The sequence below is a fragment of the Nothobranchius furzeri genome, chromosome 2 (assembly GCF_043380555.1).
Source record: "Nothobranchius furzeri strain GRZ-AD chromosome 2, NfurGRZ-RIMD1, whole genome shotgun sequence".
Taxonomy (NCBI): Eukaryota; Metazoa; Chordata; class Actinopteri; order Cyprinodontiformes; family Nothobranchiidae; genus Nothobranchius; species Nothobranchius furzeri.
Window position 1 is genome coordinate 23,311,416 of NC_091742.1, and position 13,485 is coordinate 23,324,900.

Below are 13,485 nucleotides of genomic sequence, written 5' to 3' on the forward strand. Positions count from 1 at the left end.
TGCGTAGAAGTTACAGCTAATCTGTGAAGCTAAAATTGGCACTAAACATGTCCAATGAAGCATCTTCCTCCTTTATCTTCACCCCGTTACCTGATGATGGACCTCTCTAAACTTGGAGCAGTGGTGCACTGTTTATGAGTATGGCAACATGAAAATAAGGCAACTTTTTTTAGTGCATAATAGTCTGCCTGCTCTTCTGTGCTCTAAATATGTCTCCTTTTAATCTGAACATAAGCATTCGTGCACGAAGCTGGTGGTGCAGTTCACAGTGCTGCTGATGCTTCAAACACGAGATGACCTCTTCAGTTCTTGGCGTCGAGTCTCCTCTCCACGGACTTCAGCAGCAGCTCAGCGTACTGCTCCAGCAGAGCCAAGGCCTTGTCCCCCTCACCTTTTAACCCCTGGGAGCCTCCACGAAGGGAGGGGGCAAGAGGCAGAGAGTCCAGTTCAGCTTTCACCGTGAGCAGAGCTTCTGACACCACATTCAGCATTTCTCGCCGACCTTCAGAGGAGGTTTGGTCGTGCTTCAGTAGCTGTTGTAGATGAAAACAGTCAGTAAATCAGCTGATGAGCACCTGGACTCTAGTTTGAAACAGTTTGCAATCTAAGATAATTTGAGGGAAGGATTCAAATTGTTTTTATTATTCTTGTAATGATTTAACTTACATGTTATTTAATGAGCCATGAGACATAAGATTCCATAGTAAATAAGAAATCAGCCTTATGGATCTGTGGGTACTGTTTTACCAGAAGATTGGAACTTTTTATTGCAGGGATTATGTAACACTTCGTATTCACTCAGAGACAACAGAAGAGAGAGTCAGGTTTTAAAAGTTAAAAGATTTATTACTAAACAAATTAAACTAGACTACTTTAACACTAAATGTATGGTGTAACTAAGGTGGATGAGACGGAGAATGGTGTAACGTGGAATGGTGCTCAGAACCAGCAAATCCGGAGAAACGATTAGTTCTGGTGGGAAATGAAGGTGATGTCTTCACGTTAAGCTTTGATTAGGAGATTCATAAACACATGAGACGCCATGTTGTCGCTCCACACATACCCTTAGAATGACACCTCCGTACAGATCCAGAATGCCAGGTCCTCGAACCCCTCTTTCGGTACCGGAGCCAATGAAACAGCATCAGCAGTACGACAGACTAGTCTTTGGATTGTCTCCAGGTAAAAAGCGACAGTTGGTTGACAGCGTCGGATGGACCCAGGAGGTCAGTGAGTTCAGCTTTTATTCTGAAAGGAACCATTGCAGTAGTTGTAACAGCAACAGATTTTATCCAGCTTGTCGTTGGTTCTTTCGGCTGAAGAGGAGAGTCACGGATTGGCCACTCCGATAACTTCTCTAGAACGCTTTGAACTGGCGATAGAGATGACGTGGGCATAGTTTTATACTTCGGATGTTTTGGTTTATGGTCGAATGAAAAGATGACAGATTTACCAAACACCACCAAAACCACACCTTCGTCAGATCTGACAGATTCTGATTGGATCAGTAAAGCAATGTGTCATGTCTCTTAACACTACGTGAGATCAGTCCTAGTGGAAACATTTAAAGTCATATTACTTATATTCTATAGGATTATAATAAAGTAATTAACATTTTGATTTCACAGATTGGTCACATCTTAACACTTTGTTTGATTAGCTTTGTTTAAAATAGAGTTCTTTGATTTTTTAAAAGGAGAGAGTCCATTCTTCAGTCTTCACTTGGGCTGGAAAGGAAGCAGTTTAGAGCAAATGCATGAGACCTTGAGGCCATATCTCATGCAGACTAGTGCTTTGTCAGAGGAGAGGGGGAAAATGACTTTTGGTGGAAAACAGTCATTTCATTCTGTTACATTCTAAAGGTACTAAATGTTTTAAAGTACGTTTCTGTCACATGACAAAAGTATGAGTGAATTTAAGAGAGCAGTAAATGCAAGAAACAGACTGGGAGAGAACTAAAATCTTCCAACTAGATTTCAAAGAGCAAAAAGGGATATCTGTGATCAAGGTCAGCTCCAACTCCTCATAGCTGAGAAAATAAAGGCAAGGCGAGGCAGCTGTATTTATGGAGCACATTTCAAACTCACTATGTGCTTTACAATTACAAAAACACAACTTAAAACACACACAGATTGAAATATAGTTTCGAACTAAAGGAGAAGACTAAGTTTCAGCTGTAACATCCAAAAGAGTCAATTTTCACTTATATATTGACCAACATAATAACCTTTTGTCTACAGAAATAAATCTACTTTCTGTTTGGTCTTCCAAACCTAGAAGGATCTGTTCAGTGCGTGCTTACATACAGAAGACAAAACATCCAGAAAAACATTCCCTCCCAAGCAGCCGCAAACGAAATGTAGCGGGAAAACAGGTAGCAAAACTGTTCTGTGTTTTAAAAAGAACTACAGCATGGAATTCTCTCCCAAGGTCCTGCACTCTTTGCATGAAAGCTAGACGTCAACATTCTTCACTCTAAATAAGGGAAGACTCCATGACTTTTACTACTCATAAGCTTACAATAATCATATGTGATGAATGAACAAGATGTTTAAATGAAATGTTTGAATAACCTGTGCTTAAACCAGTGATGGCTTTAAAATGAAAATTGTTCTTACAATGATCCATTTATGTCACAAATCACTATGTGTTGGATTTAACAAGTTAATCATTGTTTACACTCATACACATTACAATAAGATACTCATTAGGTTAAAGTGCACCTCACATAAGGTTTTGATCGTTCTCATTCACAGTGTTTAAAACATCTTTGTATCTGAGGAGGGTGTGGCTTTCTGGGGGATGTTGGAAAATACTCAGAAACGTGTCAAATTCTGATTGGCCAAACTTTAAATCATAACAAAGTAGTTTAATAAAACAAGACTTACTTTCCGATTAATTCAGTTTCCAGCTGACCCTCAATTCGGCTAAATCGGGAAAGAAGCATTTTTGAAACCATCTTCTCCTTTGACCTCCTGTCAAAAGCCTCTCTGCAATTCTGCAGCTGATACCAGATAACAGGCTCTTCTAAGAGCCAAGCAAACATCCTCCTTGGACGCAAATAAGCATTCCAGCTTCCTGCCCTCACCTCGAAGGATGTCAGACTGGACGGGTCCTATCGGAACTGGCTACGGGTTCCTGATAACAGAGGTTCACTCCACCGGCAGTGACCCCCCCCCCCCCCCCCCGATCGAACGAGAACCTCCACACCAAGGGTGGGTAGACTTGGCAAGACAGATTGCATCTGATGCCGTTTTTCATAAACAACTCTCTAGTTTAGAACCAAACAACACATTCTTTTACACTCAGATTTCACAATTTCTCTCAGATTCAAAGAACGATTGCTACACCATCTAGCTTCCCTCACAACACCGCACATCCGCCACGTCACATCTCATTATTCATATCTTGTCATGTATAAATTATTAGTTTAGGAAAATAATTAAATTAAATTAATTTTATAAACCATATACTTGACTCTGTCTGAATTAGTACAAAGTGTGTTTATGGTCCCTAAAGAAGCAAAGAACCCTAGAATCTTCTGATTGAACATTCAAAGATCAATCAGATTGATATTTCATATTTAAATGGAATCATCACATCTTATTGGTCATTATTTAATGTAGTTATTTGATCGCTACACCGCGCACGTTGCAGTGGAGATGATACAACATAAGATACAATCATTAATGATAAAAATAATAATAATAAGCTGATTGTTTCCATGGGATCTCAGAGCCCTATTGGGTGTATATACTGGGATGAGATTGGACTTGTATCTTGGTCCCATGCCATTGAGTGATTTATAAACTAGTAGGAGCACTTAGAAATCTATTCTGTAGTTTACTGGTAACCACAGTAGGGATCTAAGAACAGGAGTGATGTGCTCCGTTCTCTTAGTTCTAATAAAAAGTCATTTTCTTTATTTTTTCTTCATTACAGATTTTTAAAACCGATTTCTACAAACCGGGGAAGAATCTGTAACCAATTTGCTTCTATTTCTTCAATTTATTCTCTCTTTTACACACACGTAAACACACTCACACACGTCTGTCTTTATATCATAGTGAGGACCATCCTTTGACTTCCATGCGTTTTTTGTGACTATATTACAACTAGCCCATACCCATACCCTAACTCTTACCATAACTCTATTCCTAACCTCAAGCTAAACCAAAAGTTATTTTACACCATACCTCTAAAACCATGTTTAAGGGTGTTTTGTCATTGTATGGACCAGCCAGATGTCCCCAAAATGTGGAAATGTCCACACACTACTGGTTAAAAGTTGAAATTTGTCTACTTAAGCATATAAAGCACGCACGCACACACACACACACACACACACACACACACACACACACACACACACACACACTAACCGTAGTAAACAGAAGAATGGTCTTCCTCAGACTGATATGGAGATTGGTAATGCTCTCCCTGCAGGTTTCCAAGGTGACTAAGATGGAGATGGAGAAAATGATGTTTAAGTATGGCACAGTGAGTGGTAAATGAGTGCTCTCACACACACACACATACATGCACACACACACATGCACACACAGATACAGAAAAACCCAAACACACAGAGCAAAGTGGGGATTATAGGGAAACGCTAAACAAAAGGCTGAAGAACCTTGAAGAGAGAATGCAAATTCCAAGGAATAAAGAAAAGATGAGAAAATATCATTTAAAATATTGTTTTTCTTCCAGCAGGACGACTACAAATGTGAGCTAGATATCGTTTAACTCATTTCTGTGTTTCCAGTCTAAAATAAAACAACAACTCAGTAGTTGCAGCAGAGATATATGTATCTGCAAGGTTGAGGGTTTAATTTATTTGACATCTATTTGAATCTTAGATTTTCTCAGTAAAAGGTCAAAGTTGTGGGTCTTCTATTTTTGCATTCATGACATTAATTAAAGCTTCTCAGTTGAGAGGCCTGGTGTGTGTAAATGTGATTTAAAACAATTATAATAATAACAACAAAACACTGTGTTTCCAATCATAAATCTTGATTCCTCATGCATTTCATCTTCACACAAAATCTTTGAAAATAAACAAAGAAAATGTAGACTTAAACATGAGGAGACACGGGCACACACAGAGACACAGAAGCACATGTTTGACTCCTTATAGGTCCTCTGGTTTAGTTTTGTTGGTTTTTGTTTCAGATCTGTAAAAAATTCAATAACGGACAAAGATAACTCAAGTAAATACAAAATGCTGTTATCAATGAGTTTAGTTACTAAGGTCAAAGGTCAGACATTTTCTTTTGAGATTTCCTGCTAGAGAGCAGATTTCATGATTTCATCACTTACGACAAGTGAAGCAGCAAAGCCGCCCCAGAACATCACACTACCACCACCATGCTGGACTGTAGCTATAGTTTGTTTCTGGGAATCGGTTAGTTTTACTCCAGATGGATTCACACACACACACCCTTCAGAAAATTCACTTTTGTCTCCCCAGTTCACAGGATATTTTACCTGCACTGCAAAAACTGATTTTTAAGAAAGTCAACAAATATGGTTTTTAGACTTTAGTCTAAGATTTGTCTGAGATTTTCTCTAGAAAAATTGCATCATTTAAAATAAAGTAAATATTTTTAAATATGCTACAAATTTTCTTGTTTCCAGTAAAAAGAATAAATCCATCAACCGGGTAAGCAAAAAGATGCTCGGCTGAAGTTAAATGTAAAATTAGATTATTTTGCAAGTTTTAAGAATTCTAGCCGCCTTTTTTTTTTTGTACTGAAAACAAGAAAATTTGGAATCGTATTAAAGAATTTTTACCTTAGTTTAAGTAATCCAAATTATTAGAGAATAATTATTTTTTCTTGTTAGACTAAAATGAGATAACATTTCTAAAAATTGGGCTTTTTCACTTTATTAAAAATCTGTTTTTGCAGTTTGGGTGTAAAGTTCTTGTGAGTTTACATTTTCCTCTGCGTCAGCAGAGGTTTTGGCCTCCAAACGCATTCTCATCTTTTTTTGTTTTGGTGGAATCATGACCTCTGACCTTAACCTGAATGATGTGAGGCCTGCAGGCTTCAGAAGTTGTTCTGAGATCTTTTTTATTGCCTTTCTTTAGAACCGGGTGTGACGTCATTGACGTGTCGCAGGTCTGGCTGAACTCAGCTTTCCATCTTTGAAAACTGCTCTGAGACTTTTTTCTGATATTCAAATTTGTTCCTGATTTGAAATAAAAAATAGATCAAATCTGAGGGAAAAATAACTTTTCCCGGCACAAAATTAGCATCTTTTCACATCATTCTAACTTTGTATCACACTTCTGGATAGTTTTGAGGCCTTAATTCTGTATGTTTTTCTCTCCTTTTTTAATCTTATTGTAATTTATGTTTTGAAAATCAAACAAACACAAATAAAAGACATTATTATTTATACTACAGATCAGGAGTTCCTGATTAGGCAGAACAAAGAAGAAGAAAGGTGTTCTGGGAGGTCAAACCTGATTGTGGGTTCTGTGTTTGGTTCTCTTCAGGTACCAGAGGGCGCTCTTTAGCCTCCTGACCCCCCTCCTTGGCACTGGGAATAAATATTAAAAACTAAATGTGAGTATTGGCAGGATTACTAATATTGTTCAGTCATTTTAAAAACTCTAAATGTTCAGTTTCTTTCTTTTCATCCACGGCTGCTTGTGTTTGTTTTAACTTTACTGTGGGTGTTTAGGAGGGAACTGTACCTTTCAGAAATGGAGTTCCTTTGCTGCGTCGTGATCAGGGAACTGGTGGGATCATAGGTCAGAGAGAGCTGCCGGCATCGGGCTAAAAACATCAGGTCAAAAGGAAAGATTAGCAGACACCGTGCAGGAATGTGACACAACCACCGTTTTCAGCCCTCCAACCTGAAGCTTTTCCAGGAGAAGGTGAAACATCTAAGCCAACATCTGAGCCAACATCTGCAGTGGAAGCTGAAGCCCTCAGAGCAACTCCAGAGCAGCCAGGACCCGGTTTCACTTCCAGACACAGGCTGCTTCGGGGGCTGAGGGGCTGCTTCAGGAGCGGGATGCGAGAAGCTGGGGCGCTCTGGGTCAGACGGGTTGGTGAAACTGCAGCAGTGGGGTGAGTGGCAACCAGAGAGGGGCCTTTTGATGGGAATGTGAGGACGGGAGACGAGGAGAGCACAGGAGGCTCCATTTCCTCTGATGAGCTCCTGTTTTCAGGGAAGGAGTGTGAGCGGGGAGGAGATGCAGACTGGAGTTCGTCCCCCAGAGAGGAGGATCTGCTGCTCTTGGCCATGGAGCTGGCGGTGGGATTCATGTAAGAGTGCTGCTGCTTTAGTTTGGGGCTCTCCCATGGTGGGGGTGTCACGGGGGAGTGTGGGGACACAGAGGAGGGGGTGGAGGTGGTGGGGGAGTCTGTGGGAAGGAGATGCTGAGGTCTTGGACAAGTCTCCTTTTGGACACTAGAGGGCAGAGGTGAGCGCGGAGCTGCAAAAATGATGAGATAGAAATGTTTTTAAGTGAAAAAAGTTATTTTACATTATTTATGTGAGGTTTAGGTGATTCTATACACAAATGCACTCATTTATCCACCTCTGATTCAAACTTACTTTAAATTTCTTTAAAATCACAAACAGATCACATAAATCTGAGCCAAACGTTGCAGAATGACTCATATATGATGGATGTCATCACCTGTAGCCAGATTCAGTGCAGACTGTGACTTCTGCATACAGGCTGTTCTGTCCAGCAGGGGGGAGCCTTTGGGTGGAGGGTTGGACATTCTCCACAGGTGGGACTCTGGGGTCCTCTTCTTCACAGGTCGAGGTTTAAGAGGAGGATCTTTCTCTGGAACCCTGCTGAGCAAATAGGTAAGCTTATTTGTCAAACAGAGCTAAATATTGTTACTGCGACACATCAGAAGGCGACAGGGGCTTCAGAACTGCAGGAAGAGGAAGAAGAAGGTGGAAAAATCGAGGCTGTTTGCCTGTTTGATGGTAGTTGCATACTCTGAAGATGATTTTATTTAAAACCCCAGAATTTAAGGTGGCAAAGACAATTTGGACATTAACCATCAATGCAGAAATTCCACATGAGAGCACACCTGTCCAACAGGTAAAAGTGCATCAGAACACCTGGATCAACCATCAAAGGGACAGTGTGCACACAAACTGCTTCTCTGAAATTTATTTTAATTTGAAAAATCATTAAATCATCTCCAAAAAGTCTCAGCATATTGTACTGATAAGTGTCTAAATGTCCTGCAGTAGCATTTATTTTAGAATTGCCTCAACATCCTTAAAAACATTCAGCTATAAGTTGAGGAAATGATGTAAATGTTTGGTAAAATAACATTTTTAGATACATTTTCCACTTTTTCTTTATCTGCATTCATTAATAAAACTATGGGAAAATAATAAAAAGTTCAGCTGCTGCATTATTGCCTCATAAACATTTTAATATTTTAATATGACTTTATTGACTCCTTCGTTGTACTTCTGCAGACCGTTGCAAAATGTTTGTTTCTGTTTTGTCCTTACGTCTCAGTTCTGACGAGGGACACGGGGATCCCGTCCTCTGACTCGCTCCTTAGAGTCAGCGGTTGTACCTTTGACACTGGGGGATTAGGAGATCTGCTGCTGGGTACTCTGGCTGATGGAGGTCTGTGTGCAGAACGAAGAGCAGCTGTGTAACAGAACTGGTTTATTCGGCTAGATGTGCAACAAGTACAGAACTCTGCTCATTTAGGAACTTATTCTCATAATGATCACCCTCGAGTGTGTGTGTGTGTGTGTGTGTGTGTGTGTGTGTGTGTGTGTGTGTGTGTGTGTGTGTGTGTGTGTGTGTGTGTGTGTGTGTGTGTGTGTGTGTGTGTGTGTGTTGTCATGGTCTGAGTCTGCGTCTCCCCTCATGTGTCTCCTTGTGTTCTCCACCCCTCTCTAGGTTCTCCTTTTGTGTCTCCTAGCGCCCTCATGTGTCCTTGTCTGCGTTTTCCTCTTGTGTCTCCTGGTGTTCCCCATCTGCCCCCAGATCTTCAGCCCTCTAGGTTTCCCCCTCCCAGGTCCTGTGTTCCCGTGGACCCCTTTTAGTCACGCCCCTGTAGTTTTTCTTTCTGTAGTGTTTTTCCTCTAGTTTCAGCTCCCCCTTAGAATATTAATTGTGTTTGCTGCCCTTCTGGTCTTTAGGTTTTTCTCTCAGGTCATTTTCCTTTAGCTACAGCTGTTCATGTTATTAGTCTCTCTAGTGTGTTATTCCCATCAGTGTTTGAGGGTCGTGCCCCCCCCCCCCCCCCCCCCCCATTATTAGTTATGTTCCTGCTCTTCTTGTCTTTAGTTTTTATTCTTAGGTCAAGTTTGTTTACTCCCTGATTAGTAATTAAGTTCACCTGCTCTCTCTCTCTCCCCACACACCTGCAGTTCATCTCCCTCTCATCCTCCCCAGTGTATAAAGCCCTGTCTGTGTCTCTATGTGTTTGTCGGTCCATTGTTTCTGTCATACTCGTCTCGCGTGTTCTCTAGTGTCTCCAGTGCTTCTAGTCTCTCTAGCCTCTAGTGTTTTTTGGATCTCCAGTGTTTTCATTTGGATTTTTGGTTTTTTGGCACCCTGCCTTTTGGATTATTCCCTAAATAAAGGATTTTATGTTCATCATCTACCTCCAGCCTGGTTCATCTGGTTCTCTGCATTTTGGGTCCTAAACTTCCTCCTACACCATCCCGAGACGTGTGTGTGTGTGTGTGTGTGTGTGTGTGTGTGTGTGTGTGTGTGTGTGTGTGTGTGTGTGTGTGTGTGTGTGTGTGGACATGGACATGGAGCTTGTTATAAAAATAACAAATCCCACTTCTGATGACGAGCATTAGACTGACTGGCTGGATCAGGACGGTTCACGGATGGTTTAACAGAGCAGCATGTCCGTGTCCAGAAGGGTTTATAATCATAGGTGTGAGTCCGCTCTGCTCAGCTGCTACCTGTTATTGTGTCCTTTGGCCAGGAAGCGTGAAGACATGCTGAGCCTTGGGACTCGGCTCTGCTCAGCTGCAGAAACAGGAAAAGAGACAGAGGCAGAACGGGAAATTGAGACAAAATCAATAATGTCTACTTGGATGTGAGGCCGCTCACAGAAATAGTGAGATATTCTGGGTTTAAAAGAACCCTCCAGGCCATGGCTGCTCTGAAGGCTTTTGTTCAATATCATAACAGAGTGAGAGGGTCAAAGGTGTGAACGAGTGGATTTCCTGTCCTACCTGTGCTGCAGATCTCTGTCAGAGTCTCAAAGTTCTGCCGCAGGAAGTCCTCCTGGCTGTGGTCTGGACCGTCGCTCACTGTCCTCAGAGCCTCGTCTATGCTCGTCACCACCGCTGGCTCCCACTCTGCCGGCTCCTCTTCAGAGCCGCCCTGACTGGAGCAGTCCACATCTACAGGGAGGGAGAGCGGAAGCAGGACCTGGTGAGGCTGCAGCTCAACAAACACCTTTTAAAGTCTGTCTTCACTTTGATGCAGCGACAGTCTGAACTATTTCCACCTTTTCAAGGGGGTGGAAACAGAACTAAAGTCTGATTTTCGCATTTCTGGCTTTAAAGAGTCCATCTAAAGAATGTGAAAAAGATGTTGTCCTAACTGTCTTTCTCACCGTCCAGGTTCTGATCCGGGCTGGGCTCCCGGCTGTCGTAGCCCAGAGAGCAGGCGCTGTCTGGGCTGCGGCTGTCCTGACTCTCGCTGCGGATCCTTCTCCCCTGACTGCTGCAGAGCTGCTCCTTCACCGTGTAATCACTGATGCACAGACACAGCACTGAGAAATACGTAAACAGAGATGTTGGGCTGTAGGAGATGATTTACCTGTCCTCTGGACTGGTGCTGTCTTCGTTTTCCTCCGGGAACAGCGTCTGCCCCTCCGTGTCCTTGATGCCCCTGGCTGAAGACAGCCAGAGTCGAGGCCTCCTGCATCTCTCCTCCACCTGCTGCACAAAACAAAAACATGGGTGACTAATCATGGATTCCCTTCCTCCTGCTGATTCCTGGATGCTAAACTGTTAATTACAGGCTCCTGGATGCTGGACATGCTCCGTCTGTCACCGGGTGAAGGGGTGAGGTTCTTCTTGTGACCAAAAGTGTCCAGTTGTCTCAAGTCCAGCATAGACTTGACCATCAGCTCCAAGGAGCCCATCCGATGGGACCAACGCCTCCGTGGTCGCTTGGCAGCATCAGGAGCAACCTGAGTTATGACATTCAAACTTTTTCCCCATGTCTGCTGTGTTTCATATGGCAACGTTTCACATTTGATCTAAACATATTACCTTACTCAGCTCCCAGTCCTGTTCCTCGTCTGAGCCTCGTGTTGGAGAGAGAAAACGTTTTAATTAAGGCATCGATAACAAGGCGAGAGGTGACACTTATATTTCTGTTTCCAGATTTGTGTGAATGTTCATGTATGCGAGTGCGCACGCACACACACACACACACTCATACACACACGTCATTAGGAGAGCACCTGTGTCCTCTTCATGGCTGCTGTCAGAAAAAGTGTTGCTGTTGTCATCATCAGGGTCAGCGTTCTCCTCCTGCTCATCCTCCTGCTCCCTCTCGCTGTCAGAGGAAAAGCCGACCAGAGCAGGAGCGCTGTACGCCTCCCTCCTACAGCAACCAGAATCAAAGTGACGAAGCAGCACAAGGTGTTTGCTGCGCATATTCACAATGAGCATTTGTATGTCATCACCTGACGACGGGGGACTGGCGGGGTGTTGAGTTCTGGTTCTGTTCCAGCTGCTGCAGCCTCCCTCTCATGGTGATAGTCAGCTCTGGAGCAAGTCGCCACACAAAGACACAACTGGGAGATGAAAGCAGGCAGGCATTAAATATTTAAAGTTTCATTTCAGCTCAATGATTCAGGAAACCGTCTGCAAACACGTTTCCTGGGTCATTTTCTCTGATAGAGACGGGAACCCTGTTCCAGGATTAGTTTTTTTTTCATTCACCGCAGCTTCTAAAAGGCTTTCTATTTAAGTATTGTATTATATTTATAGAAATTTGGAGTTATGTTAATATTAATGCTGCATTTGTCTCATTTTACACTCTGCTCTTGTCTTAACAACTTGTGCCCTTTAGCCACTAGATCCTCTCAGTCGCACCCTTGGCTAAATGATACCCTCCGGTCTTTACGCACCAATCTTAGAGCTGTGGAACGAACGGAAATGGCGCAAAAAAAAAAGATCCTGGTGATCAATTGAAATTTCATGAATTACTGTCCTCATTCTCTGCCAGCATCACTGATGCAAAGAAATCTTTCCACACTGACAAAATTCTCAGCTCTACTGACGCTCAGAAACTATTTTCGACATTCAAAACTCTGCTCAACCCTCCGTCTCCACCAACAATCAATCAGCTAACACCTTTGCCTCATTCTTCACTGACAAAGTGGCCACTCCTGAACATTCGCTACCACAAACTTCTTCTAGCCCAACCATCTCAAGCCCAATTGCTGCATTTTCCTCTTTTTCCCCTCTCACTGAGAACTGTGCGTCCAAGCTTCTCACGTGCAGCCGCCCTACTACATGCCCACTCGACCCCATTCCGACTAAGCTGCTCCAAGCTATTGCTCCTACAGTAGCCGCAGCAGTCACACATGTGATCAACGCTTCACTGACATCAGGTACATTTCCCACCTCTCTCAAGCATGCTCAGGTTAAACCGCTGCTAAAATAAACCCATCACTTCCTCCAAATCATGTGGAGAAATTCCGACCTATCTCTCTCCTCCCTTTTCTGTCCAAAATCATTGAAAGGGTGGCTTTCAAGCAGATCACAGAATACCTCTCACAAAACTGCCTGCTTGACCGTTACCAATCTGGGTTCAGAAAGGGCCACTCCACTGAAACTGCTCTGTTAGCAGTGACGGAATCCTTAAAAGAAGCTAGAGCAACTGTCAAATCCTCAGTGCTTATCCTGCTCGACTTATCGGCTGCAGTTGACACTGTCAACCATGGCTTCCTTTTGTCCACACTCTCTAGCATGGGCATCATTTTTGTATGACCTTCTTCAACCACTCTCTCTTTATTCTGCTCTCCCCACCTATTCCACCTTCCTCAGGATCCACTGATTTCCCTCTTTCCTATTCACTCTCTCTCTTTCTTAACATTTTTTCTTTTAAATCGCAATTGCGTATTCTTGCTCATTTTGGGTGTGTTTTTAAACATTTGCTAAGTGCTTTTTTATATTTTTACTATATTTTATATGTTTTGTTTTTGTGAAGCGCCTCGTGATTTTTATCTTGAAAGGCGCTATAGAAATGATATCTTCTTCTTCTTCTTCTTCTTCTTCTTCTTCTTCTTCTTCTTCTTCTTCTTCTTCTTCTTCTTCATCATCATCATCACAGAGAAAGCACACGCCTGGTTTGAATCGTACCTCACAGGATGATCATTCAGTGTATCTTGGCTTGGAAAATCCTCTGCCATCCACCATCTTGCCACAGGAGTCCCCCAGGGCTCTGTATTAAGACCTCTTCTCTTTGCCATATACACCCCCTCACTG

General features: G+C 42.5%; 1 protein-coding gene across 2 annotated transcripts in view; it reads right to left on the minus strand.

Annotated features, from left to right (window-relative positions):
• Window positions 1–33: 33 nt before the first annotated feature.
• The window catches only part of LOC107378106 (mitogen-activated protein kinase-binding protein 1), a 31,856-nt gene continuing 18,404 nt past the window's right edge, over window positions 34–13,485 (minus strand). Inside the window, exons 19-33 of one of the 2 annotated variants that reach the window (XM_015948139.3) lie at window positions 11,676–11,786; window positions 11,451–11,593; window positions 11,257–11,291; window positions 11,001–11,174; window positions 10,799–10,920; window positions 10,593–10,732; window positions 10,207–10,377; window positions 9,931–9,997; window positions 8,506–8,628; window positions 7,661–7,821; window positions 6,869–7,453; window positions 6,707–6,788; window positions 6,473–6,549; window positions 4,383–4,459; window positions 34–533 (exon numbers count right to left, since the gene is read on the minus strand). In XM_015948139.3, the coding sequence (XP_015803625.3) occupies window positions 303–533; window positions 4,383–4,459; window positions 6,473–6,549; window positions 6,707–6,788; window positions 6,869–7,453; window positions 7,661–7,821; window positions 8,506–8,628; window positions 9,931–9,997; window positions 10,207–10,377; window positions 10,593–10,732; window positions 10,799–10,920; window positions 11,001–11,174; window positions 11,257–11,291; window positions 11,451–11,593; window positions 11,676–11,786 (2,299 nt within the window). In that variant the 3' untranslated portion in view covers window positions 34–302. Of the gene's footprint in view, window positions 534–1,160; window positions 1,249–4,382; window positions 4,460–6,472; window positions 6,550–6,706; window positions 6,789–6,868; window positions 7,454–7,660; window positions 7,822–8,505; window positions 8,629–9,930; window positions 9,998–10,206; window positions 10,378–10,592; window positions 10,733–10,798; window positions 10,921–11,000; window positions 11,175–11,256; window positions 11,292–11,450; window positions 11,594–11,675; window positions 11,787–13,485 lie in introns of those variants that run through there. The other variant, XM_054748435.2, reaches the window with a different exon arrangement.